Here is a 27944-nt window from a genome sequence, read left to right as displayed (position 1 = left end):
TGAACCCTCCCACTCCGTCCCCCAACTTAAATACAAGGCTCTTTGGAACAACTTTAGCCCAGTTTCTGAACATGATGTCCTTAACCTCATCGCCAAGCTTAAACCATCCTCACATACAAAAGATCCCCTTCCATTCCACCTGGTACAAGAACTAACACACATCATTGCTCCTTATTGGACTACTATTATCAAATCCTCTTTTGTTAATGGTAGTGTCCCTGCATCTCTCCAATTAGGCCAAGTTACCCCCACCATTAAAAATGTCTCGGCTGACCCTGATGACCTAAACAACCTACGTCCTATCCCCAACCTTCCTTTTCTATCTAAGGCCCTGGAGAAATGTGCCCTGCTTCAATTGGACAAACATATCCACTCTTTCAATCTCCTGAACGCTCTACAATCAGGCTTTAGAAAGGGTTGTAGCACTGAAACTACAATGCTCAACATCATCGATGACATCCATTGCTCCTTAGATAATGGTGAATCTTCCCTCCTCATTCTTCTTGACCTCTCAGCTGCCTTCGATACCGTTAATCACATTGCTTTACTCAATATCCTCAAAAATCGTTTTGGCTTAGATGGTGCTGTCCTCAAGTGGTTCACCTCATACTTCCAACATAGAACCCAACAAATTAAAATCTCTAACTGCCTCTCTAAACCCCAACCTGTAAATGTGGGTGTCCCCCAGGGCTCCATTCTCTCTCCGACTCCATACAACCTCTTTATGGAACCCCTCACACTCATTCTTAAACAAGCTGGAATCAGTTACCACTTATACGCAGATGATACTCAACTTTACTACAGGATCAAATCGCATGATGACGTCTTACATCTAAATGACACACTGACTAAGATCCAATCGTGGTTCCATTATAACCACCTAAAATTAAACCCTAAACAAATTGAAATTATTCTGTTTTTCCCTAAAAACCACGCGCTCCCTAACCAAAACTGGGTCTCAGACATTAAAGCTCTTAATTACTCTCTCTCCATTACTCACTCGGTAAAGTCCCTTGGCATCAGCGTTGAACATAGCCTTAGTCTTACTCCCCATATAAAAAAACTCTGCCAAAGGCGCTCTCTTTACACTGCATCATCTTAAAAAAATCAAACCCTTTATTCCTGCGGAGGACTTTAAATCAGTTGTTCAATCACTGGTCCTGTCCAAAATTGATTACGGCAATGCAAATCTTATTGGAACTCCTAAAGTCCCCCTAGCCCCTATCAAATCTGTTCTCAACCTCGCTGCCAGGCTAATTTCTGACTGCAAACGCTTTGAGCACATCTCCCCCATTCTCAAATACCTTAAATGGCTCCCCATAGAAGGCAGAGCTACCTACAAGACCGCTTGTATCACTCACAAAGTCCTCCACCAAAATACCCCTTCTTACCTCTCCGACAAACTACACAACGCAGGCTGCACTAGAACTATGAGGCGCACTAACGCTCTTATACTTCTCCCTCCTATGTTAAAAAAGAGATCAACGCAGTCTCGCTCTTTCTCTGGAAATGCACCATCTATCTGGAATGCCCGTCCCAAAGATTTACGTTGCAATTCTTCGTATTCTTGCTACAAAAAGACCTTAAGCTGCTCCTTCTTAAAAAATACTGGGGTCCCTAAACTATAGCTCACTGATTACCAATCTTTCCCACCTTACATTATCTATTAGTTTCCTTACCCATTTCTCTTTCTCCCTCTACCATTCACCCCGCCTTGTTTTTGTATTTTCTCAGAATTTCAGCCACCCCCTACCTCCCTTCTCCCCACTATCGTTTCCCACTTTCTTACTTGCCCCCTCACTTAATTTCTCTCTACTCTCCTCCAGCTCCTCCTGCTCCAATCTGCTCTTTCATATGTACCCCAAGATATTGTACCCTTCCTTAAATTTGCTTTATGTACATTGCTTCAACATTTAAATATGCTAAATATTTACTGTAACCCTGTTATTTCCAAATACTGTAAAGCGCTCTGATACTCCTTGGTCCAGTCGGAGCTATATAAAACCCTTTAAATAAATAAATAAATAAATAGAAATGAGGTCAAGCACAGGCCTCTAAAATGGAAGCATTAGTACACTAAGTGCCAGATGTAGGAAGCCTTTTTCCTGTTTGCAAATGGCCCGATTCTCAGAGTCGGACAGTTTGCGAATGGGAAAAAGCCTTTTGGGATGTACTATCCCAAAAGACCCTCGCAAAATAGGGAATCGCAAAATGTGTGATTCCCTATTTTGCGAATGCATTTAAGGAATCGCACATTGCGATTCCTTAAATGCAATTCTGGAAGCGCCCTAGTTGTGCAATTTTGCCTTAAGAAATCGCAAATTACCACCAACTTCAAGTTGGTGGTAATTTGCGATTTCCTTGAAAAATGCACTTTTTTGCATTTTTCAAAGTGCCATGTGGCGCAAATACGTGCGCCACATGTGCACACATGCATATTTCAGGGGTGAAACAGGGTGTACTTTTGGCACCCTTGCACCCTTGAGATTGCATTCCCAATTTGCGAGTACCTATTGGGTACTCTCAACTTGCAACTGTCTTCCCATTCATTCCTATTGGCCTTTAGGCCCATAGGAATGAATAGGAAGGTATTCCATAATTGCAAATTGGAATTTATGATTCGCGATTAAGGAATATGTAGGAATCCCAATAATTATTGCGAAACCTACATACATTGCATTTTGCGAGTCCTTAATAGCTAATCACAGAGTTCTTAATAGCGAATAGCTGAAATCCGCTATTAAGGTCTCGCAGACTGCAAAGATGATACATCTGCCCCTAAACCACCAGATCTGGCCACGATGTGAAGGAATATGGGAGAGTGAAGCTCACAGGGATTAAGGAATTTACCCAAGATCATATCAGGATGTAAAACTGAATTTCCACAGATTCTTCCATCGTGCATATGATGTCATGCTTGTCTCTCTGCCCTTGACTCAATTGTGTCACATCTGGCACATTACCTTCCGGTCATCTTAAACACTCATACTGTTATGTTAGTTGTTTCCTGCTCAGATGGTGCTATTAGTACCCTTCTCAATGGTTTGCCTTGGGAATTAACTTGTGGGCTGGAGTCCAGACGCATATCCCAGCAGATGGCAGCTAACCCAAGGCATATGACTTCTGTTTCCCATCTCCCACATGGTCCAGTCAATCAATCAATCAGTAATCTCATAAACGTGATTACTCAATCGTGAGGGTCTCAAGGCGTTCCATGCTGCTGGACCCATGTATTCTTTTCAAACCACTGCAGGTCCTAAACCCACTGGTGCTAATCAAGGGTTCCTCCATGGCCACTCGAGGGTGTTCAGAGAAACTAAACAGTTTTACGGTGGTTATTTGACTCAGAATCTCTTAGATAGAGCTTGGCTGTGGTTTGAAAAAAATCATGTGCTAATTGGACGTCTTTCACCATTCCCCACCCCGGCTGTTTCAGTCTGCCACCCTTTAAAAGTGGGTAAACTGAGTACCATTAAATTGGGTAAAAGTAACTTTTGTTATTTATTGGTGTTAGCAGCAGACATGCGATGTAGCAACACATTATCATTGAATAAATGCACATTTATGGGTATCGCGAAAGCCTACATCCAGAGTTGCTGTTGTGTTCATACCAAACTTTCTTCCCAACAGGTGATAACATCCGTCTAACGGCTGTGAAGGGTTGCCACAATCCTCAAGAAATGCCGCCAATTCTCTGTAAAGCTCCCGAGCACATGTTCACGAATTCCTACCTAATCTATCGTTTTGTGGCAGAGTGCGGCAAAGGCATGGGAGAATTGAAAGGTACGTCCTTTCCAAGGGGTATGGTTGCTCTTAATTCACTTGTGAAGGGTTAACGTTGCATGTCAGCCTGGAAACCTTAACTCACAATGAGAGACAGGGCACAATTCTTTTTCATGGCGAAGTGTTTCGAGGGATTTCTGAGAATTATTCCAGGGGGAATTATTGCTGGAAGTTGGCTTTTTGTTTAACATCTCTAGACCTGAGCAGCTATAAGGACCACTGGAAGGCATGTGAGTGCCTAATAACTGGTGTCAGCCAATAGAACTAACTGCACATCTCCCCTGTCACCAAGGGCTCCTCTACTCACCTCCAGCCACATCATTTAAGCCCTGTATATCACTGACCTTCCCCTCTATGTAACTGACAACATCATCGACTCTATTTAGCTAATCTGGAGCTGTGCCAGCAAGTTAAAGGAGTAAGGTTAAAAGCCTTTTTTAAGGTGACAAGCCCTGCAATTCTCAGAACCACAGGGTTTTTACAGTGTAAAAATCTTCGCACCTCATAAAAGGCAGCAAATAGGAGGAGGCATTAAAAGGACATTCCCCAGTTATATTTGAACGGGAAAAGTATTGCCAATTACAGTGGGACATCCCTTATCTGTAATTGATCCAGGGGTTGAGGTGGTAACTGATTTGCAAAGATGTAACTGTTCTGGGAAACTCTCCTTTGGAAATCGTGTCAGTGGTCTTGAGAGAAGAACACACTGGTCAAATATAAACCTCAAACATGAATTTAAAGCAGGGCCTTTGAGATTACATGTTATGTTAATTTCTATCTATGGGAAATATTGTTGAATTGATCGAAATAAAACAATATTTGGGCTTCTGCTCTTCATTAGGAGTGGCCCAGTAAATGGGTCAGATTTTCCTTCCTTACAAAGTGACTGAGACTGGGGTTATTTGTAACTCTCAAAGTAAGGAAAATCTGGCCAATTACAAGGTGCACACCCGAGGGTCCACTAAAATTGGGGAATTACTGGGGAAATCAGCAATTCCTGTTCAATGCTCCCCTGGATTCCTCATTTCCCCTTTACTTACAACTGGAATTTCAGCTGCAATATTGGGGATGACAACTGCTGCTAGCAGCCCAATCAATCAATCAATCAATCAATCAATCTTTATAAAGTACTACTAATCATCCGGAAGGGTCTTTCCGCAATCAAGGTGATGGTCCATAGCTGTGTGGGGAAGCTGTTCCAGGTCTTTACTGCGATGTAGGAGAAAGAGCATCCTCCACTTCTGTTTCGGTAGATGCAGGGATTGTGGGCAAGTGATACAGATGCAGATCGTAGTCTTTTCAATGGTTGGTAGATGGTCAGACAGTGGTTAATGTAGGTGGGTCCTATGTTGTGTAGAGTCTTGTGTTTGTGTGGCAGTAGCTTTAAATGGCAACTCTTCTCTATGGGAAGCCAGTGGAGTTGCTTGAGGTGGGGTGTGATGTGTGTTCAATAAAGGGAGGTTAAGGATGAGTCTGGCTTCGGCGTTTTGTATGGTTTGAAGTCCGTGTATGAGAACATAATACAGTCGGCTGGTGATGACTGCCATTGTCATGGTGCATCTCATGCTTAAGGGTAGCAACTTGAGGATCTAATGTAGTGTAGTGTAGTTCCTATATTCCCAATAGGCTCTGCGCATTGGAATAACATAAACGGCAGTTTAGACGTAGGACTGAGGTCATCTAGGTCTCTACTGAATATGTTAGACTTAATTAGGTTTGCCAGCTAGCTCAGAGGTCACTAGAAACTTTCTTGAATGTTCAAGAAGGAGTTAACTTTCCTGATTCGACAAGAAGGGATTAGTTTCTGACAACCGCATAAACATGACAACTTTGCTCCCCCCAGAATAAGGAGTATATCTCCAGAGTCGTGTGAAAACAATAGACAGCTATTTCACTCAGTCAATCGTGCATGCTTAATTTCACCAGAGTGCAGAGAAATAGAGAGACGGGCGTTTTCAATAAAAGTTGTTATTTATTGAGCAGTCTTCTTTCTCATGCAAGAGAAATGAATTGCCACAATTGCAATACTTATCATAAAGTAAAGTACGTACAGTAAAAGTAGTATAATGAAATAATACTGTAAAAGCATTGATATGGTTTCCGAGCCATATTATACTTTAACACCTTGCCTGCTATGGCAATTCCCGCTGGGTGCTGATAATCATGTATTCCCATTGTTCATGACAAGGTCAACTCGTCATAAGCACAGCCCCAGTAAACTGCATGACGAGCTGACCTTGTCATTAGCATGGAAGTGGTTAAAACGGATAAAATATATACATACATAAAAACATTGACTAAACGTACTCAACTGGTGCTTCTAAGATACGCGTACCCCGGTGTACCTGACCTAAGCCTAATACGTGGGAAGGAGTAGATAAGTTGCAGTTTAAGTTAAGTGGTTTTTTTGCCAAGAATCTGAATCAAGAATTCTCTTAAGGTTTTAGTCAGCTCCATACCTAGGTTTTAGAATGAAAGAGGTCTTGTATCTCTCTCTCAGGACTCGATCTCCCAACAACCCGCAAGGGTGACTGGAAACACCGGAGCTGGATTTCTCGGCATGTGAAAAGACAGCGTCTCTCTCAGTGTGTCAGATGGGAGGGTCGGCTTCCTTCGACACTCGCATCTGCTGGGCGTCGGGCAAGTAGAGAGCCGCTCTGCTCCAAACCACCGTGTGTTTGCTTAAGGCAACTGCTGGTATATTTATACCTGAAAGGTGCCGAGTTTGACGTAAGGTTGGACATAAGACGTCACTAAGAACTTACAGTTCTTTCTGGACTCCAGGAGTTCTTGTGCAAATCAAAACAAAAGCAGGGGGAATTCCCGGGCTGCTGGAGGCTTGGTTTGTTTAAAGAACGCGTTGTACTTTCTAGGAGTCTATGGGAGTAGCCTTGCCGTATTTGGACTGCATTGGCTATTACTAAATATGGATATGATTCTTATGCCTTTATAAGGATATTATTTGTTATAACCATATAAAGGCATAAATCAGGAATATCGAATTAGGGTCCTAGATAGAATCACAGCACCCACTCCACGTATAATGTCCATCATTACTAAATACTAAGCAATACTAAACATATAACGATGCATGTGTGTTTTCCAACCCACCCCAAAATACATAAATTGCATTTGAAATGGTATATGGTATATACACGAAAATGAGTATTTATACTGTACGTTTTTCAAGCATTGTTATCAATCAGTTAAATGCATATATATCAGCTGAATGAATTGCGAAAATTACATTTATGAAATGGCTCTTAATACAGAAGAGAAGGTCGAGACCATTTCATCACATATTAATATAATACTGTACATGTGCTAGAGGCTGAGGTAAAATATTGTCTCTAGTGTCTCTAAAAATAGAAGTTCTGTTCTCTAAGAATAGTTCTACTATAAGCAGAGTACATGTGCCAAAAAAAAGTCAATATTTTGGAGATAGGAAAAATAATTTCGCTTTCAGGGGAAAAAATAGTTCCAATGTTTTTAGAAAGTTTGTTTAACAAAATTGGAGGCCGAATTCAGAGTTCAGGGAACGATGTGTGCGTGTTGTTTTAAAAGTTATTCTCGTTGCTAGGAGAGAACATCATATCAGAAAGGCTGGCGAAAAATTTGTCTACAACAGTAGGTGAAAGTGTGACCAGGTTTAAAAAAGCTGAAATAGTGCAAATGTGAGAATCATTGCCATCATCGATTTCTAGATCAACAATGCTCACAGAAGGTTGTACCTGTGTGATGCCGCTCTCATCAATACTCCACCGCCACCTAATTGTAGTGGTGAAGTCTCAACGAATGCCGTCATCAGAATAGGTAGCCGCTGGGGACAACACGTTGCATGAGCCGTTACCGAGCCAAGCAAAGTATCGATATCCGTTGGTACTGCTGATGGTAGTGTAAGACAGACGTCCAACACGCAATCTTCTCCGCATAGCAGACATCGAAGCACAGGTAAGATGCAATCTTGCCAGATTGGTTTGAATGAAAGAAACCAGGTTGTATTCAGATCTCTTAGCCGGGCAAATCCGAGGACTCTAGTGATCCGTCTCGGTAGCGTATTGCTACGATCGTTTCTTCCATTGTTGCTTGAGTTTTGTCTGTGACTTGGATTGCCATATCGGAGCAGAAGGAACAAAAATAAAATTCCTGCTACGAGTCCCAAAATAAGAGGTAGGCCACCGAAGAGAGAATGCACAAAATTCGGGAAGATGCCCAGAACTGTTTGAAAGGGTGTTAACAGTCCCGAAAAAATTGTCTTAAATACATGTGCGATGCCACTGGTATCAGACATGTTTAAAATTGCAGATCATACGTCTCTTTGGACAAGGTTAAAGGCACAGTTGTCTGTAAAAGAATAGACTTCATTCTGCTTAACCCCTTCGGCGCTAATGACAAGGTCAGCTCGTCATGGGCGTAACCTGCGCTACGCGGATGACGAGCTGACCTTGTCACGTAACGCGCGATTTTTGAAATCGCAGCGCGCAGCGGGAAAACCGCTAGCGCGCATGCGGTTAAAGTATCAATTCGAATAGAAGAGATATTCAAGAGAAGGCCATATTGCAGCCTCCATGTCTGGATTGCTGTTTGAATGCAATACTTGCATACAGCAAATGACCCTGGAAGTAACGGTTACGAGATAGGCTTTTCCTGGCACCATGCCACAATAGCTGTGGTCACTTGTTAGAATGTAGCTGCCGTTGGAAAGCTGTCTGACAAAAGGCTCTATCTGTGTTGCAGGAGTGCCATGCAGGTGACAGGAAAGGTTATTTGAAGACCCATTGCAGGCTCCATGCAAGTTAATACCTTGACACAGAAGTGTACCACTTAGTGATTTTTTACAATTGTTACCACTAAGGAATACTTCTTTTTTCCCTTCACTATAACATTTGTGTGTATAAGGTAAATTCCAGGTTGATTTGATGTATCCTTTACCCAACCTTTCATACTGGCCTGCTGGTATATATTTTTAGCAATACTTAAACTGGAAAGTTGTTATCGGAATTGTAATTGTTCCGTGTATTATCCATTCAATGACAGGTCTCTCTGACATTGTCAATGGTAATCTCTCAAGTTTTTCCAATGCTCAGAATCGTATAGTCTGCTCCTTTTTGTGCCAAACTGATTTGTTTATCAGTAAGGGTAAAGATAGAAAATAATGACGTTATGTTGATTAAAGGCCATGGCACGTAGCCTGAACGCAGGTTTTGCAACGTCCAGCCAAGCTGTACAATAGAACGCAACTGGGACTGACCATGTTGTAACATTAGCAAGTCCTGCTCTATTATATCAATAGCAGATGATACAATGCTGTCCAGTGAATATATTCTGGTGGACAGAGTCGTTAACCCATTGTCCACTACAGAAAGTGATTTTTCCAAATGAATACGATCGATTTCTCGTATTTTTTCTGCTGTTTCAATTTGCATTACTTTCCAAGCTTCGTTGTATGCAGCGTATATACCGGCCGCTATGAAACGTTTTTGACGCTGTTTGCGAGGTCTCAGTATGAAATCTCATTGTTGCAAAACGCTGTTGCGGGACCTCATTGTTGCAAAACGCTGTTGCTGTCAAGCCAAGACGGAGCCCTGAACATCTTTAATTTCTGCTGCCTTGCCCTCCCGCCTCCCGCCTCGCGTTGCCCGACTCCACTGCCAACTGGGAGTACGAGGTAGGCGAGAGGAGCGCGGTAGAGGGAACTACACTTCCCAGAAGGCAAAGCGGCGCACGCCGCGTCACCAGCGTCACCAGCGCGCCTGGAGGCGCTCAAATAGCGCATCACCCCGGTCGAGGGGGGGACCTCATTGTTGCAAAACGCTGTTGCTGTCAAGCCAAGACGGAGCCCTGAACATCTTTAATTTCTGCTGCCTTGCCCTCCCGCCTCCCGCCTCGCGTTGCCCGACTCCACTGCCAACTGGGAGTACGAGGTAGGCGAGAGGAGCGCGGTAGAGGGAACTACACTTCCCAGAAGGCAAAGCGGCGCACGCCGCGTCACCAGCGTCACCAGAGCGCCTGGAGGCGCTCAAATAGCGCATCACCCCGGTCGAGGGGGGGACCTCATTGTTGCAAAACGCTGTTGCTGTCAAGCCAAGACGGAGCCCTGAACATCTTTAATTTCTGCTGCCTTGTCCTCCCGCCTCCCGCCTCGCGTTGCCCGACTCCACTGCCAACTGGGAGTACGAGGTAGGCGAGAGGAGCGCGGTAGAGGGAACTACACTTCCCAGAAGGCAAAGCGGCGCACGCCGCGTCACCAGCGTCACCAGCGCGCCTGGAGGCGCTCAAATAGCGCATCACCCCGGTCGAGGGGGGGACCTCATTGTTGCAAAACGCTGTTGCTGTCAAGCCAAGACGGAGCCCTGAACATCTTTAATTTCTGCTGCCTTGCCCTCCCGCCTCCCGCCTCGCGTTGCCCGACTCCACTGCCAACTGGGAGTACGAGGTAGGCGAGAGGAGCGCGGTAGAGGGAACTACACTTCCCAGAAGGCAAAGCGGCGCACGCCGCGTCACCAGCGTCACCAGCGCGCCTGGAGGCGCTCAAATAGCGCATCACCCCGGTCGAGGGGGGGACCTCATTGTTGCAAAACGCTGTTGCTGTCAAGCCAAGACGGAGCCCTGAACATCTTTAATTTCTGCTGCCTTGCCCTCCCGCCTCCCGCCTCGCGTTGCCCGACTCCACTGCCAACTGGGAAGGCGAGAGGAGCGCGGTAGAGGGAACTACACTTCCCAGAAGGCAAAGCGGCGCACGCCGCGTCACCAGCGTCACCAGCGCGCCTGGAGGCGCTCAAATAGCGCATCACCCCGGTCGAGGGGGGGACCTCATTGTTGCAAAACGCTGTTGCTGTCAAGCCAAGACGGAGCCCTGAACATCTTTAATTTCTGCTGCCTTGCCCTCCCGCCTCCCGCCTCGCGTTGCCCGACTCCACTGCCAACTGGGAGTACGAGGTAGGCGAGAGGAGCGCGGTAGAGGGAACTACACTTCCCAGAAGGCAAAGCGGCGCACGCCGCGTCACCAGCGTCACCAGCGCGCCTGGAGGCGCTCAAATAGCGCATCACCCCGGTCGAGGGGGGGACCTCATTGTTGCAAAACGCTGTTGCTGTCAAGCCAAGACGGAGCCCTGAACATCTTTAATTTCTGCTGCCTTGCCCTCCCGCCTCCCGCCTCGCGTTGCCCGACTCCACTGCCAACTGGGAGTACGAGGTAGGCGAGAGGAGCGCGGTAGAGGGAACTACACTTCCCAGAAGGCAAAGCGGCGCACGCCGCGTCACCAGCGTCACCAGCGCGCCTGGAGGCGCTCAAATAGCGCATCACCCCGGTCGAGGGGGGGACCTCATTGTTGCAAAACGCTGTTGCTGTCAAGCCAAGACGGAGCCCTGAACATCTTTAATTTCTGCTGCCTTGCCCTCCCGCCTCCCGCCTCGCGTTGCCCGACTCCACTGCCAACTGGGAGTACGAGGTAGGCGAGAGGAGCGCGGTAGAGGGAACTACACTTCCCAGAAGGCAAAGCGGCGCACGCCGCGTCACCAGCGTCACCAGCGCGCCTGGAGGCGCTCAAATAGCGCATCACCCCGGTCGAGGGGGGGACCTCATTGTTGCAAAACGCTGTTGCTGTCAAGCCAAGACGGAGCCCTGAACATCTTTAATTTCTGCTGCCTTGCCCTCCCGCCTCCCGCCTCGCGTTGCCCGACTTCACTGCCAACTGGGAGTACGAGGTAGGCGAGAGGAGCGCGGTAGAGGGAACTACACTTCCCAGAAGGCAAAGCGGCGCACGCCGCGTCACCAGCGTCACCAGCGCGCCTGGAGGCGCTCAAATAGCGCATCACCCCCGTCTCGCGGGACGCGAGCGGGACGCCGGGCGAAGCCCGGGCAAAGGGCGGGCCGTCTGAGGCCGTCCGAGGTCGGCCAAGGTCGGGTTGGGCCAGGGACCCTGCATATTTTTATATAACTCAGCTAAGGTTTGTTGTAACCCGGATTCATCAACTCACAGGTACATTTATTGCATCTTTCAACCAGTTTTGAGCTGCAAACCTGTACTACCAGTGTGTATTGTTGTACATATGCCAGGCAGAAAGCTAACCCCTGTTGCAAACACCATGGAGAACTACTTAGTTCAAAAAGTGTCTAAGATAAATAGTGATAGAAGGTCCTCCTTGGGCTTAGAATCATCTATGCTATCTCCATCATTAGACGAGGAGCGTGAGCCCGAGGATCCCTTTGATCTGCTAAATAGTAGTCTCTCTGGTGAGGCGCATGTTTCTGTTCAGGATTCTGTTATCATACAACCCAGTGGTATAGTAGCTAGTACTGCTGACAACACTGTTCATGAAGTGGTGACTGTGAACTCTTCAACTAGTGAGCCCAGCACTGTAATGCCTGTGCCTGTACCAGCACCGAGGGCTACAAGGGCGAAGAGGAAAGTTATTCAGAAAAGGGGGGGACTAAGGTCAGCTAAAAATAAAACAATTTCGCCACCAAGGGCAAAGTCTGATGAGGAGGCGGACGATTCGTCTGATGAATCTTGTCTGTCCTTCTCTAATGCTCAATTTCAGAAATTTTGCAGCATGATGGATACAAAAATTAAAGGGATAGTTAAACCTTTGATAAGCAAAATCGATAAACTATCCGCAGAGGTTTCCAAACTGGAAGGCTTACTTGGAAAAACCCTGGGAGAGGTGGGAAAACTCCCAGAAGTCATCACCTCTAGTGTCCAAAACTTGGCGAGCGAAATTAAACTGACCAAAACTACTGAATTGATCTCTACTGTCGCCTCTAATCCTCCAATGGCCCCATTGATAAATCTGACGGATGATACGCCTACTGCTGTACCCTCTGCTCCACTTCCTGGTGAACCTAACAATGCGCAAGGGTCTTTTGAGCTGGTGGTGGAAGCGTCACCATTAGTTCTTGTACTAGCTAATGTGCCTTCATTAGGCTCTGGTGAAGTAGAATCAACAGCATCACTTCTTAACAAATCTTTATCTTGGCTTTCTGATAATATGTCCATATCTCCATGGGGCAAACAGCAATTAGCCGAGGAGTTGGTTAACGCAAGAAGAGTTGAGTGGATCGGGAATAAGGAAAAGAAGTTTAAGGGTGACTGTGTAGTCATCAATCTTTCTGACCCTGAGGTACTACCAAACATCCTGCCTCACATTTTTCCGCCGCAGAGACGATCTACCTCTATTGTACCTCTAACTCTTGACTTTTTCTATCCTCGAAAAGGCAGAGGCCTAAATCCATGCACTCTGAGAACAAAATGGAATGTTATACCCAAAAGGGGCAGTAAGAATTTTGGCTCCGTTGGGTGGGGTCTAGGTTTGGAAAATAGATTTTCTGCTCTTTCTGACTTAGATGCCTGTGATTGACATACAAAGTGCCGTTTACCACTGATAGAAACTTGTTCAGATGTTTGCATAACTGAGGGGTATAGTCGAGTTAGAGGTGGGCCAAGTGATCTATGTCACCTTGATGTCGCTAAGGGATTGCTTCCTGTAAGTAATAATGTTAACATTACAATTGATGCAGAGCTAAATGGGCCTGCTCACAGTCCTGTATTAAGTATGGTACTAGCCTCTGAAAATTTATTATCATGGAACATAGCTGGGCTTAGTTCCAAAATGGTCTGTGGAGAATGGTTAGGGTTCGTCAGCAAGTACGATGTTTGTATTTTTCAGGAAACATGGGCCTGTGATCCTGTCTTCGCTTTGGGGTACTTGAATTTTTATGTACCGGCTTCCAAGGGCCCCAAAGGGAGACCGATGGGGGGTCTCACCATATGGGTCCGCCAGTCCCTGAGGATTGTAGTAAAAAATCTGGTGCTTAACCTCAAAGACATACAGCTTATTAGACTTACGAGGGACTCCTCCCCTTCCATTGATATTTATAATGTATACGTTAGGGGTGGTAGTGGAGGTAAATCTGCTGTCCTATCGTCTCTGTATAGTCTCCTAGAAACTCACTCCTCTGGGAACAATATTATACTGGCAGGAGACCTAAATCGTACTTTTGAACCCCTTGATACTGGAGAGGCTTATTTAGGTGCGGAGGAAGATAAGATCTGGGATATCCCCGCACTTGACTTAAACCCAATAACCCGTTGGACTGAGGATGTTCTCGGCCTAAATGCTATGTGCCTTGAACACGGATTAAGGGCCCTGAATGGTCGTACTAAGTCTGACAGAGTGCCAGCCATGACTTTTAATAATGGCAGATCCAAGAGTCGCATTGATTATGTTATTTGTAGCATGTTCTTATGGTCATATATAATTGATATGGAAGTCAAGGAAAGGCCAGAGAGCGACCATAATCCCTTATGTGTTCGTCACAAACTGTGCCTGTCTGATGTTATTGCACCTAGTATTTTTGCTGATCCTTTACCCCCACTGATTGTGCCAACTAATGATTTACGCAGGCTCAGGTGGACTGCTGTCAAAACAGACCAGCTGGTCCTGGAAAAAATAAGTATGGCAACTGATAAGGCTACCATGGCCCTCGAGGGTGCGGTTGCGCTCCCCCTGAATAAAAACAATGTTATCAATGTCCATGAAGCTCTTTTCAAAGAAATTAAATGCCATTTTCTGAAACCGGCAAATAAAAGGCGCACTTGCACTTATAGAGCAGCAAGATGGTACAATCATGAATGTAGGGCGGCAAGAACATTTTTGGGTGGAGCAATTAAAAATAAAAATCTAGAGGTCATTAGATTAGCTAGGAAGCAATACAAGCAGTGCATAGCAAAAGCGAAAAAGGACTGGGACGAGGCACATTGGAATAATTTACAAAATGCGAGTGACCGTAAAGATTCTAGGTTATTTTGGCATTTAGTCAAATGGGGACAAGACCGACTAGAAGAGGCCACCTCTAATAATGTCCCTCAGGATGCTTGGGTTAAGTTTTTTGGTGATCAGTATGCTTGTAGAGAACAGGCAGTAGACAGAAGATGTATGCCCGCGCAACCAGTTGAGGAGGACATGTTCACCCAGAGTGAAATTATTAGTGCTCTCAAAACTGTGCGAAGTGGGCGGGCTCCTGGAATTGACGGGGTTCCGGCAGATGTTTTCTTGAATGACATCAACAAATGGTGCAAATACATTTACCTGTTAATAAATTTTATCAGCAGAGGTGCAGACATCCCAGTAACTTGGCGGGGTGCTGTTATTATTCCTATATTCAAGAAGGGAGACCGAGCACAGCCGGGTAACTATCGCCCCATCAGTTTAATTGACACTATTCAGAAGGTAGTGGGGCGAGTAATTGTCAACAGGTTGCTAGATTGGATTGAGGATAATAACATCCTATCCCCCTTCCAGGCCGGATTTCGCAGGGCAACCAGCACTGTGGATCAAGTCTTCCGTTTCCAACTGATACAGTGGAAGACCGTGGTGCTAGGCGGAGGTAGCCTGTATGCAGCATTTGTTGACCTGCGGGCTGCCTTCGACCTGGTACCTAGGGCTAAACTGTGGGAAGTGCTAGAGACACTAGGTGTCCCCGGGGACCTGTTGACTCTAATTATGCGTTTGCATGAGGGCACCTATGCCAAGATACGTTGGGGAGGGTACGGGAATGACACTGCCGAATTTCCCGTAGAGCGCGGGGTTCGACAGGGTTGTTCGATGGCCCCTACATTGTTTACCCTTTTTATCAATGGTGTAGTTGCCCGCATGCAAGCACGGGCTGTGGATGCCCCTTCTTTGGCAGGTGTGAAAGTCCCTATTTTAATGTTCGCCGATGACACTTTAGTTTTATCAAAAACACCGAGTGGTCTGCAAAAGGCATTGGCAATATTTGACGAGTTTTGTGTCGATCATGGTTTGGAAGTGAACGCGTCCAAGACAAAACTCATGGCTTTTAATCCACATAGAAATTTTAAATCAAATATTTCCATGAGTGGTCGCACTCTTGAACTAGTAAAATCTTTTACTTATTTGGGGATTCTTATCTCCAATGACAACAAGTGGCAACAACATCTAAATATTGCTACACTGAGGCACAAGCAGCTAGCTGGTATTATTATCAAGGAGTATAAGAAATCACTGACAAAACCCATTAAACCGCCTTTGATAATATACGAGGCAAAAGCTATTGGGTCTGCCTTGTATGGGGCGGAGCTTTGGGGGAATGAAAACCTCCAAGAGCTCCAAATATCAGAAAATAAGTTTTTTAGGCTGCTAACAGGCGTCCCGCAGAGCAGTCCACTCTTGCCCCTGCGCTATGAATTAGGAAGGAGAGAAATCTCGGAAAAGGCTAAATTACGTCCGATTTTATTCTGGCGTAGACTTTGGACTACGCCAGAGCTCTCTCATTACGCAGACGGGTTTATTGATGTTATTAAATCTGACCATTACCACAAAATTAGATGGTTTAAAACATTGAAAACTGCATTGTTTAATCTAGGACTAAATGCTCTATGGACTGATCCTGCTGGGGCTTTATTTCCCGCTAAGATCGCCCTAAAAAATATTTTCTGGGAACATGTTGCCAATAGGAGCATGCTTAGTACCAATAATGGGACCTTGACTTCTAGTTTCTTAGAAATTAAGTTGTACCCCAATTATGAAGAGTATTGGGATTACATTACAATCCCCATGGACAGAAAATTGTTATTCCAACTGAGGGCAGGATCGCTCCCTCTTCGCAAATTAACATCCAAATGGGAATCGGGGGGCATGGCCATTTGCCCTGTCTGTGGGGTAGGAAACGAAACCCTAGGTCACTTTTTGTTTTGTTGCCCAGCATATTCTGTTCCAAGGCGTGTTTGGTTGGCTCCTATGTGCAGGAACCTAGGCACAAACAGTAGTATGGTGGCATTGCGTATTGCAAAATCCACTACCGAAGAATGGATTAACATTCCCATTGCAAAATATTTGGGGTGGGCTTGGGTCTTAAGGCAGAGACTGTTGGCAAACTAAATCACCCTCTTCCAAATTGCCTACGGACTGCTAGACAAATGTCTATTCTCTGTATCTGCTTAATAATAGCTCAGAGATTGCTAAACTACTGTTTACTCTCTGTAAATGTTGATCAGAGACTGCTAGATCTTTGTCTATTTTATGCTAAGGATTATCTAAAGTGTCATCGGTTAGAACTTTTAATGTTATGGATGTTAGAGGATTCTCACAATATCATTATGACTGCTATTCCTCTGGCTTTTTGATGGAAATGTGTTTTTTGCACCTGTATATATGATTGTCAGAATTTTAATAATTGTTTAATACTGGTAGGTGTTACATTTTTTAAATGCTTATATTGTATATGTGCTTTGTCTAAATTGACTTTGTAAATTTAATTGTTTTTATTATTATATGTTTGTACGTCTTGCTTTTATGAGTAACACTCGAATAAAGCACTTTGAACTGAACTGAAATCTCGCAACTCAGCACTGTCTTTAAGTAAAGTCAAGTGTTGCTTAATTTCAGCCAGTGTGGATTTCTGTAGCCACTCAAGGCATAGTTTCCCTACACTGTATGTTGTAACTATCCCTGGATGTTGTCTCTGGGAATATCTCGGGTCTGGCCTGGTCTGTTTGAACCCCTGTGTTTTGTTCAGGAATCTATCTTGACAGTTTTCTGTGTCTGTGGGCCAGATCAACCATTTTTTCCAATCAGGATTTGTTCTGTTTTGGTGTAAAATATGGGATACGTCTTTCTCCACATCTGTAGTGCTATTACTATCAGGTATGGGCTACGGAATAGACGGTTTGTTTAACTCTTTTACCTTAGCTAGGACAAGACAGGTTCTTTGTTGAATGATGTCATTCAGGAATATTATCTGTTCTGGGATCATGCAGGCTCTAAATAATGATTCTAGACCTTGTACCTGCCAGTCTTTTGTACCCCAGATGGTTTTTGTCTCAATGTTGTTTTGCCAAAACCAAATGTAGACATTTTATCATAAAATTTTTCAGAATAAATCAATTTAGTATTTGTCAACATTGTTTTCATTCCTGTCTTATTTAACATTTCAAACTAAAACGTTTCTGGATCACTGTTGTTAAACCCCGAGAAGTATTGGAATTTCCCATAAAATGTTTCTGAACTGCCTTTTGGCGGTGTTGGACAATGTTCCCATTGGTTATAAGTTAAAACATTTCTAGGTTGAGCAGATTTATGCAAATAGTGATGACCATAATGATTATAACAGTACATTTCTTCATGAACCCTGCAAATAATCGTGTTCCGGGAATTTTGCTGACATTACTAAATCTGACATCATATTATTAATATTTTCAAAGTCCCAATCATCAGAAAAAGTACTTGGTGTCACAAAGTCACTTAAGGAACCCTTGAACTGGTGTGGATATTTCAAGAGCTCAACCGGGCCATAGATTTCATAATCCGTTTTGTCCCATGCTACCCCACCGGGTATAGGATTGGCTGTGATGTTCACTGATGACAGTTCTCTTTTTGCGATCTGTGATGATGTGTGAGGCTTTAGGACCAAGTTGATGTTCTGACTTGCTGTGTCCATTGTACTATATTTTCCATCAATGAATTTTCCCAAACATAGAACCATGATGAGCCAAAGTAGGAGGAAAAGTACACCTAACACAATCCATAATTAAATCCATGGTGAAATCAGATATGTTTCTTTGAGTTGATGAAAGAGTTCAGTCATTTTTTCTTTGAAAGTTTTTGGTGCTGGCGTTTCTTCATGTTCACTTGGATCATCAGAAAAGTCATCGAAATTGATGAAGTAGCCAGATGCAGTTCCGTCAATTGTAGGAATTGCTTCCGGATTTTCATTAGTCTTCGGATCTTTCTTTGTTTCATTAGCATAGTCAGATGCTACATCATTGTAGACTGGTATTTGTTGATGAACTATTGCAATTTGAGTTTCAAGAGGCAAAAGTTCCATGGCTTTGTTGCATAGTCCTTTTTTATTCACTGCAGGTGTATCAAATGTGATTAATCTCTCAGTTTGAACCTCTTGGATTGTAGCAAGATTTGGTCTTCTGCTATTTCTTGGGAGTCCACTGGGCCTACTACTTATTATTGGCCACATGATTGTGGTTTTACCACGTTGATGGATACAACTCTGTTCTCCTTTTTACCAGCAAGGGGCGGTAGTACTACTGATCTTGTTCCGCTGACAGCTAAGACAGGTACTGCTTTTCTGTAAGAAGGCCCAAATTCCTTCTTCACTGTGATCTTTTCTCTGACTAGATCCCCAATATTTGGAAACCAGACAGGTCTTGCTGGGACAGGTGGTTTTTCTTCAGTGGCTGTTGGCTTTAACTTTGTGTTACTTAGACTTCTTCTTCCATTTAAGTTCTGTAAAACAGCCAAACGACCTTTGATATCAAAGGTTTTTTCTTTTACCACTGAAGTTTGTGGGTATCACTGGCCCTGCCCTGGCCTGGATTGCTAGTTTTCTTTCTAATCGCACCTTTCAAGTCTTCTCTTCTTCGTCTGTCTCTTCTATCTTTTCTTCTTCTCACGGTGTCCCCCAGGGGTCTATTCTCAGTCCTCTTTTCTTCAATCTCTACGTGAGACCTCTTGCCTTTTTGGCAGAGCAAGCAGGTCTCACGATATATTCTTACGCAGATGACACACAAATCATTTATTCATTATCTACCAATAAACACCTTCCGACGTCCTCTCTTCGGTCCGGGTTGGAGCAAATCGCCAACTGGATGCACAGTCATAAATTAAAATTGAATGGCGATAAAACTGAGCTATTTTTATTCGGTCCTCTCACCTCTCTCTGGGGCCCTCAACATTGGCCTCATCAGATGGGTCCCACTCCTACCCCTTCAGCCTCAGTTCGCAACCTCGGGGTCTCTTTTGACAACCAACTGTCATTTAAGCAACATGTTGTAAAAGTCTCTGCCACCTGTACTACCATCATAAGATGGCTGAGAAAAATCACATGGATGCTCCCAGCTGATACCCTGAGGATTGTGGTCCAGGCCCTTGTCACCTCTCGCATGGACTACGGGAACATTCTGCTTCTCGGTGCTTGTAAGGAGGTAACAAGGAAATTTCAGGTGGTCCAGAATATGGCAGTTCGCCTCCTCTGTAACTTGCCGGCCAGGGCATCGGCCTCTATCCATCTGCGCAAGTTGCACTGGTTGCGCGTTGAGAACCGAGCAACATTTAAAGCTCTCTGTATAATGCACCACATTAAAATGGGTAAAGCTCCCAAATATCTTTCCTCTTTAGTCCAGCACTATGTCCCCTCCCATACACTGAGATCCTCCACTCAAAACAAATTTCTGATCCCTCGGGTCAATAGAGCTAAAATGGGCGGCCGCTCGTTTGCTCTACTGGCACCGTCCTTATAGAACTCCATGCCTCAATCTTTACGATCTGAGTGCTGCTACCTTACATTCCGTAAAGGAATTAAGACCTGGCTTTTTAATACTTAAGTTGTGTCCTGATTTTCTCTTAAACTTACTCACTCTTTGTCTTTCTTGAAGGCCGGGAAACCTTCGGGTAGCTGCGCGCTTAACAAATGTAATTATAATAATAATAATAATAAGTCTGACAATCTAATTGCTGGATTTTCATTCTAGTACCGAACAATAGTTCGTATGGAGTGAGACCTTTTAGAGAATTTCTTGGCAGATTGTTAAGACTACGTTGGACACTTGTTAGATTTTTTACCCACCCATCACCCGAACCTAATACCCTCGCCGTTATAGATTGCTTTATGTCACGGTTTTTTCTTTCCACTACCGCATTTCCCTCAGGATGGAAGGAAGAAGAGTACTGCAATGCAATGCCCATGCTGGTCATGGCCTCTTTGTAAGCTCGAGAGCTAAACGCAGGACCCTGGTCAGAATGTAGCATGCCAATTGCGTATGTGCCGATAAAGACTCGCAGATCTTTTATAACAGTTCTGGCGTCAGCCGAGCGCTGGGGCCTACATCTTAAGTGAATCTAGTCTTAATAATTATGGAGTCGCATTTCTCTGGCTGGATTTCTGCATATAGATAGCCTGATGCTTTCTAATAAAGGTGTCCAGGCAATAGTCTGGTCCGGTTCACAACTGCGATCTCTATTGCAGTCCTGACAATCCATTGCAAAGTTATAAATTTGCAGGCTCATCCCCGGCCACCAGTATTCTGATTGTAATTCTATTAGAGATGTTATGATCTTTTGGTGCCTCAGACCCTGTCCCATGTGCGCTTCTTGTATCAAGTAAGCCCTTCGGTTCGTGTTTGGAATTACTCTATCCCCCACTCAAGGGATTTGAGCAAAAGGAATGGAGTTTGCATCAATTATGTATGTATTACTGAGTGGATAGTTGAGAGGTAATGCTGCCTTTTAATGACGCTTTTACTGCCAGCATGGTTTCTCCATCTATGTGTTGTTTAGAACGCTTTTTTGTGGCTACGGAAGCCGGTTGAACCGCTGCCGCTGTGGCTCTGTTAGCCAATGATTTCCCTGCAACGTGAACGCCATCACGTTGATGACTCAGTGTATGTATCACGTGAGTCTTTCGTAGCTCTTTCTGCAAAATAACTACTTGTTCCCAAAGTTTTTATGCTTTATTGTGGCACCTGTGTCATCTTTGTAACCATTTTTGATTCATGTCTGCATGTCATTATTGTAAGACCTGACGCAGTAATGCGAATCGCACACTATTAGTGTGGGGAATTCGCGATCGGCATTTTCAAGCGCCATCTTTAAAGATCTTATTTCAGCTCGCTGAGCTGTACAGTTTCTGAGTGATTCAGTTTTTGTTATTATCGTTCTAAATTTACCTAAGCGCCAGCGACCTTTAACAATTGCGCACGCTGCATTGTAATTTTGTTTTCCCACAACGTAGTGTTGTGCAAATCTGTCTGTGTAGATTACACAGGTGTATTGTTCTAGAGGCAGAATTTCGATCGGCAGAGGATATTCATGTTCATATTCTAGATCTTCTAGTTTTTTAATTTTCGGATCAAAAGCGTGTTTCACGTCTTCTGCAGCAAGAGAATTTTCCCATTGTATCCATTTTGGATCTAATGCCACAGCATTTGGAATGCATGGTCTTGTTAATGCCTCAAAGGCTGATTCTGCTGTTAAAACAGATATGTTTCTCCCTTGGACTAGGGCCCTTTCTTTTGTTACAGCAGTTTGAACCACAGTTAGAATTTTTTCAGTTGAACTGAATTTCATTTCAGCTTGTGAGTACAAGTGTGATTTATAAGCTATAGGTACCGTTTCTCCCTCGTTAGAGGTCAGGTACGTGAATCCGCATCTTCCTGGGATGACTCGGATTACAAGGTTGCGTACGTTTTCCCGTGTTTGCAATTTTGTTTTAGTTAACATGTCTGTTTGTAATGATCTTAAAATTTCTGTGTGTTTCTGAGTCCAATTAATTGGTTTGAAATCAGCTTTATTAATTTGTAGAGACGTTTAACCCTCTCTGTATAATTTAGAATGTATGTTCTTCCAAAATTCAGGAAACCTAGTATTGATTGTAAATTCTTCAGTGTTTTTGGTGCTTGGAGTACAGCACACTTCTCTAAGAAGTTGTCTGCAAGGCTTTTGCCTTCACTTGAAAATTCATATCCTAAAAACAGGATAATTAGATGGGCAATTTGTGTTTAAAGTTGAATTTGTACCCTTCAGCTGCGAACCCAAATATTATGGTGTTCACTCTTTTCAAGTGAGTCTCCAGGTCATCATCTGTGAGATAGATGTCATCGATATTAGATAATGCCTCATCATCATATATTTGTAGTAACTCTGTTACCCTTGCTGAGAATAATCCAGGGCTATTCTTGAATCCCTGTGGGAGTCGACAGAATTTTTTTGTGCCCCCATACAGGAGAAAGCGGTCAAATACCTGCTTTCAGGTGCTATATTTTGACAAAAGAATCCATTAGAAATATCTAATGGTGTTTTATATTTTTTGCGCACGATGTTATTCATTAGTGCTGCACTGTGTGAGTTTTGTACTGCAAATGTTTTGCAGCAGGAGTTTAAGTGTCCGTAGTCCAAAACTAGACAATATGAATAGTCTGGCTTGGAGACAGGAAACAAAGGCTTGTTCATTTGTGAGGTGCATGTTTCAATTACCCCCTAATTTTTAAGTTGATCTAATATCTCCCTGACTTGTTTTTTAGCTTCTTGCTCAACTGGGTACTGCCTTTGTGCAGTGGGTTGATTTTTTAACTGGATTTTATGGTGAGGAGAATCCTCATCCCATCCTACATGATTTTTATATAATGCAGGAGCTTGGGCTACTGCCCATTTTCTAGCAAATGTGTATTTTTTATGAATTGGAATTTGATTTGAGAAGGCAGGCATGATCATTTCTTCGCCATGTGGGCACTCCCTGACAAACTCTGGTGGCCAGTCTTTCTCAGCTAATAGGATGTCATAGCCTTTCGAAAGGTTATCCCAAAGGAGACCCCTTACTTTCCTAGTTTTATCCCCCTCTATGCGTAATGTTATTTCGTATAATTTATGGGGTTTGCTAACTCTGCTGTCTGCAGTTTCCACCTGAATCTTTCCGATTTCTTTGAGGAAGTCTGAAAAGATCGAGAGGGAAGTGTATCAATATCTTGATATCTGTCAGGTTTTCTCAAATTATCCCTATTTCTAAGGTTGTATCTTTTCTCAGGGGGCTCCCTTTGGGGAGACTTGCCTCCTCTTTCTAGAGATCTATCTCTTCGTTGAGGAGACCTTCCTCTGGACTGAAACCTTTTTTCTCTGGGAGTGTATTGTTTATTACCCTCCCAACTCCTTTTTGGAGTATTGAGATTATTCTTAATGAATGTTTTTTCAGGATTTTTAGTTAGTTGTGGTTTAAGTGGTTTCCCACCCAAACTATCTCTACCTAGTTCTTCATAGGATTTTTCTATGATTCTGGCAAGTTCAAAAGGTTGTTCTGCTATATCTGTTTCTTTCAATTTCTGGTGGATCGCCACAGATGCTGCTTCTCCTTTTATGTTGGCTAGTAGTATAACCAAGACTTGCTTAAAGTCTTTCAGTAATTTCATACCTAGAGTTAAAGCAGGTTCTGGACCGTATTCATTTTGAATCTGTCTTAGTACATCTGGTATTACCGCCATGGACGGAACACCATGTGTTTTTGTGTAAATTGAAGCAAAGACTGTGCCCCAAGTGTCACAGTCCTCCACATGTGGTGCGATCCCCATTGGAAGACAGATAGTCAGAATTCTGTGTTTCTCAGTAGGAGTAGTATCATGAAATACTGCCTCTATTTGAGTGATTTTTTGAGCTAACCAGAATGAAATCTGTTCCCGTTTTGCGGGTATTTTGCCAATGGCTGATTGTATATTCTGTGGTGTAATTTTATTTGTGTTCCCCTGGTGAGGGGTGGTCTGTGGAATTCTTATTGTCGGTTGGACTGTTGAAGTCTGCATGACATATTGGACCAATTGTCTATGTATTTTAATTAGTTGTTTTAGCTGAGCTAAAAGTTCTCGGTCTGACCTTTTTTCAATGTCGGGATGTGGTGTGTAGCTGACTAGTACCGGCCATGTGGCTCCTGGTCTACCTAGTGGACCGAGACTGGTGATGTGTTTGTGATGTCTTAGGGCGCCATTAAACCAGAGCAGGTGCTCTTGGTATGTTAGTGGGATTTCAACGTCCTCGAAAGGAGCGTATTCATCCAGAGGTTCCTCTATTTTGTAATAGTGGAACTCTTGTGTCACAGCATGTGCTGCTGGAAAGTGTATCCATGAATAGAATACCTCTGTCTGCCGATATTCATGGGCCTCTACCACAAATATGACTGTACCACCTCATGATGATACTCCATTTTCTATACGTTTAATAGTTATAGTTTTTCTTATATTGACCGGGATGATTATAGCATTCGGGTCATCATTTTGGATAATCGTGTCATCCGCTAGAAGTTGAGCTGCTAATTTAGCTCCATCCCTTTCATCTTCAATTTCCGTCAGTTTACTGAAAGAAAGTTATTTGTTGCAGAGCAAGTTTCAAGGAAACAAAGATTAGATGCACAATATTTTGGAACACTGTATCCTTCAACGTTGACTAAACCAAAAACTAATACATAGGAATCTCTTCCTACTAAGTTCCGGCGGATATTAACCTGTTACCCACTCCAGACGTCTTTTGGAGTTTTTACGGGAAAAAGGGGTCTGTGTGAAAAGCACGACTGAGTTACTATAGAGTCTTGCGTTAGATTATCGCATTACCAAACGTTGGGCGCCGTGTAGTGTAGTTCCTATATTCCCAATAGGCTCTGTGCATTGGAATAACATAAACGGCAGTTTAGACGTAGGACTGAGGTCATCTAGGTCTCTACTGAATATGTTAGACTTAATTAGGTTTGCCAGCTAGCTCAGAGGTCACTAGAAACTTTCTTGAATGTTCAAGAAGGAGTTAACTTTCCTGATTCGACAAGAAGGGATTAGTTTCTGACAACCGCATAAACATGACAACTTTGCTCCCCCCCGGAATAAGGAGTATAATGTCGTGTGAAAACAATAGACAGCTATTTCACTCAGTCAATCGTGCATGCTTAATTTCACCAGAGTGCAGAGAAAAAGAGAGACAGGCATTTTCAATAAAAGTTGTTATTTATTGAGCAGTCTTCTTTCTCATGCAAGAGAAATGAATTGCCACAATTGCAATACTTATCATAAAGTAAAGTACGTACTGTAAAAGTAGTATTATGAAATAATACTGTAAAAGCATTGATATGGTTTCTGAGCCATATGATACTTTAAAACTGATAAAATATATACATACATACTTATAAACATTGACTAAACGTACTCAACTGGTGCTTCTAAGATACGCCTACCCCGGTGTACCTGACCTAAGCCTAATACGTGGGAAGGAGTAGATAAGTTGCAGTTTAAGTTAAGTGGGTTTTTTGCCAAGAATCTGAATCAAGAATTCTCTTAAGGTTTTAGTCAGCTCCATACCTAGGTTTTAGAATGAAAGAGGTCTTGTATCTCTCTCTCAGGACTCGATCTCCCAACAACCCGCAAGGGTGACTGGAAACACCGGAGCTGGATTTCTCGGCATGTGAAAAGACAGCGTCTCTCTCAGTGTGTCAGATGGGAGGGTCGGCTTCCTTCGACACTCGCATCTGCTGGGCGTCGGGCAAGTAGAGAGCCGCTCTGCTCCAAACCACCGTGTGTTTGCTTAAGGCAACTGCTGGTATATTTATACCTGAAAGGTGCCGAGTTTGACGTAAGGTTGGACATAAGACGTCACTAAGAACTTACAGTTCTTTCTGGACTCCAGGAGTTCTTGTGCAAATCAAAACAAAAGCAGGGGGAATTCCCGGGCTGCTGGAGGCTTGGTTTGTTTAAAGAACGCGTTGTACTTTCTAGGAGTCTATGGGAGTAGCCTTGACGTATTTGGACTGCATTGGCTATTACTAAATATGGATATGATTCTTATGCCTTTATAAGGATATTATTTGTTATAACCATATTAGGGTATAAGTCGGGAATATCGAATTAGGGTCCTAGATAGAATCAAAACAGTAGGAAGTGCAGAGTGAGGAAACAGGCGGATGAGAGAGTGGTGATCTGTGATTTCATGGTGAGCTTGTTATCAATGATGATTCAAAGGTCTCTGGCATGGGCAGCATGTGTGGGTTCAGATCCTAGGACTGATGGCCACCTGGAGTCGATCCTTGGGTTGCAGATATTGCGGAAGACCATAACTTCTGTTCTGTCCTTGTTCAGTTTCAGGAAGCTGTTCTTCATCCAGTCAGCTGCACTTATCATGTATCTGTGGAAGTTGGTCCTGGTGGTGGTTGGGTCATCGATGAGTGACAGGATGAATTGGGTGTTGCATGCATACGATATTATGTTGAGACCATCAGATCTAACGATGTTGGCCAGTGGGATCATATATGGGTTGAAGAGCATGGGGCTGAGGGATGAGCCCTAGGGGACACCGCAGACAATATCCTTGGGTTCTGCAGCGATACTCACTTGGAAGGGTCTCAAGGCACTGGGAGTAGGGGGTTCTACAGTTAAGTCAAAGAGACAGATCTTGAGGTCCTTCCTGAATTGAGGCAGTGATGGTGATTGCTTGTGGTGAAGAGGCAGGGAATTTCGGGTCTTCACAGCGATGTAGGAGAAGAATCTTCATCCAGCCAATGTCCTGCAGATCCATGGGATAGTGGCCAAGGCCAGATGGGCGGAGCGATGTGTAAAAGGAGAGGCGGTGGGTGAGGTGTTCAGATCCAATGTTGTGCAGGGCTTTGGAGGCATGCGTGATGATCTTGAAGGTTATTATTTTGTTCTTTTGTTGATTTGGAGCCAGTGGAGGACTCTCAGGTGACCAGAGATGTGGTTTCAGCAGGGGATGCCCAGGATAAGTGTGGCAGAGGCGTTCTGGATGCGCTTCAATTTCCTTTCAAGTTTTTCAGTTGTGGAGGCATAGAGTGAGTTGCCGTAGTTGAGCTTGCTGATGACAACAGCATGGGTGACAGTTCACTTGGACTTGTTGAGGATCCATTTGAAGATCTTTCAGAGTAGATGGAGCATGTGAAAGCAGGAGGATGATACAACATTGATTTGGTGGTTCATGGACAGCGAAGAGTTGAGGATGATGCAGAGTTTGCATGCATGGTCGGTGGGTGTGGGAGGGCTCCAAGTTCTGCTGGCCAACAGGAGTTGTCCTACACGGAGGGAGAAGAGCCCAGGATGAGGACTTTGGTTTTGTAAGAGTTGAATTTTAGGCAGCTTTCCTTCATCTAGGTGGCTACTGCCTCTTTTCAGTAGTGGAAGTTGCTTGTAGCAGCTGTTGTTTTGTTAGTGAGAGAGAAGATCAGCTGTCTGTTGTCAGCAAAGAAGACGATGTTGAGTCCGTGGTTTCTGACATTGGCTGAGAGCAGGGCCATGTAGATGTTGAAGAGGGTGAGACTCAGGGAGGAGCCCAGGGGAACTCCACAGCAGATCTCTGTAGGATGTGAGGAGAATGGTGGGACCCTGACTCGATGGGTTCGGCCGGTGATGAAGGAGTGGATCCATTCCAGCACTTTGCAGTGGATGCCAGCATCATGGAGTCTTGTGCAGAAGGTATAGTGGGAGACAGTGTCAAAAGCAACAGAGAGGTCCAGGCCATGAGGGCTGAAGTTTTGTCTTGGTCGAGGAGAGTGCGGATGTTGTCAGTTGTGTCGAGGAGTGCAGTCTCTGGCTGTGGTTGCTCCTGAAGACAGATTGGGAGGGGTTCAGGGTGTGATTTGTTTCAATGAATTCTGTGAG

The 27944-nt window shown here is 44.0% G+C and overlaps 1 protein-coding gene across 2 annotated transcripts in view; it reads left to right on the top strand.

Moving 5' to 3' along the window:
- Window positions 1–27944, top strand: part of LOC144770769 (phospholipase A2 inhibitor gamma subunit B-like) — a 288410-nt gene that overhangs the window by 161409 nt on the left and 99057 nt on the right. For both annotated transcript variants that reach the window (XR_013599009.1, XM_078655517.1), the window contains exon 3: window positions 3631–3783. Coding sequence is in view for 1 of the 2 variants with exons in the window: in XM_078655517.1 (XP_078511643.1) it covers window positions 3631–3783 (153 nt within the window). In the remaining variant the exon portion in view is untranslated. The remainder of the gene's footprint in view (window positions 1–3630; window positions 3784–27944) is intronic.

The sequence above is a fragment of the Lissotriton helveticus genome, chromosome 7 (assembly GCF_964261635.1).
Source record: "Lissotriton helveticus chromosome 7, aLisHel1.1, whole genome shotgun sequence".
In the NCBI taxonomy this organism is placed as follows: domain Eukaryota; kingdom Metazoa; phylum Chordata; class Amphibia; order Caudata; family Salamandridae; genus Lissotriton; species Lissotriton helveticus.
Note: the sequence above shows the minus strand (reverse complement) of the source record. Positions and strands in the feature narration are given on the sequence as shown.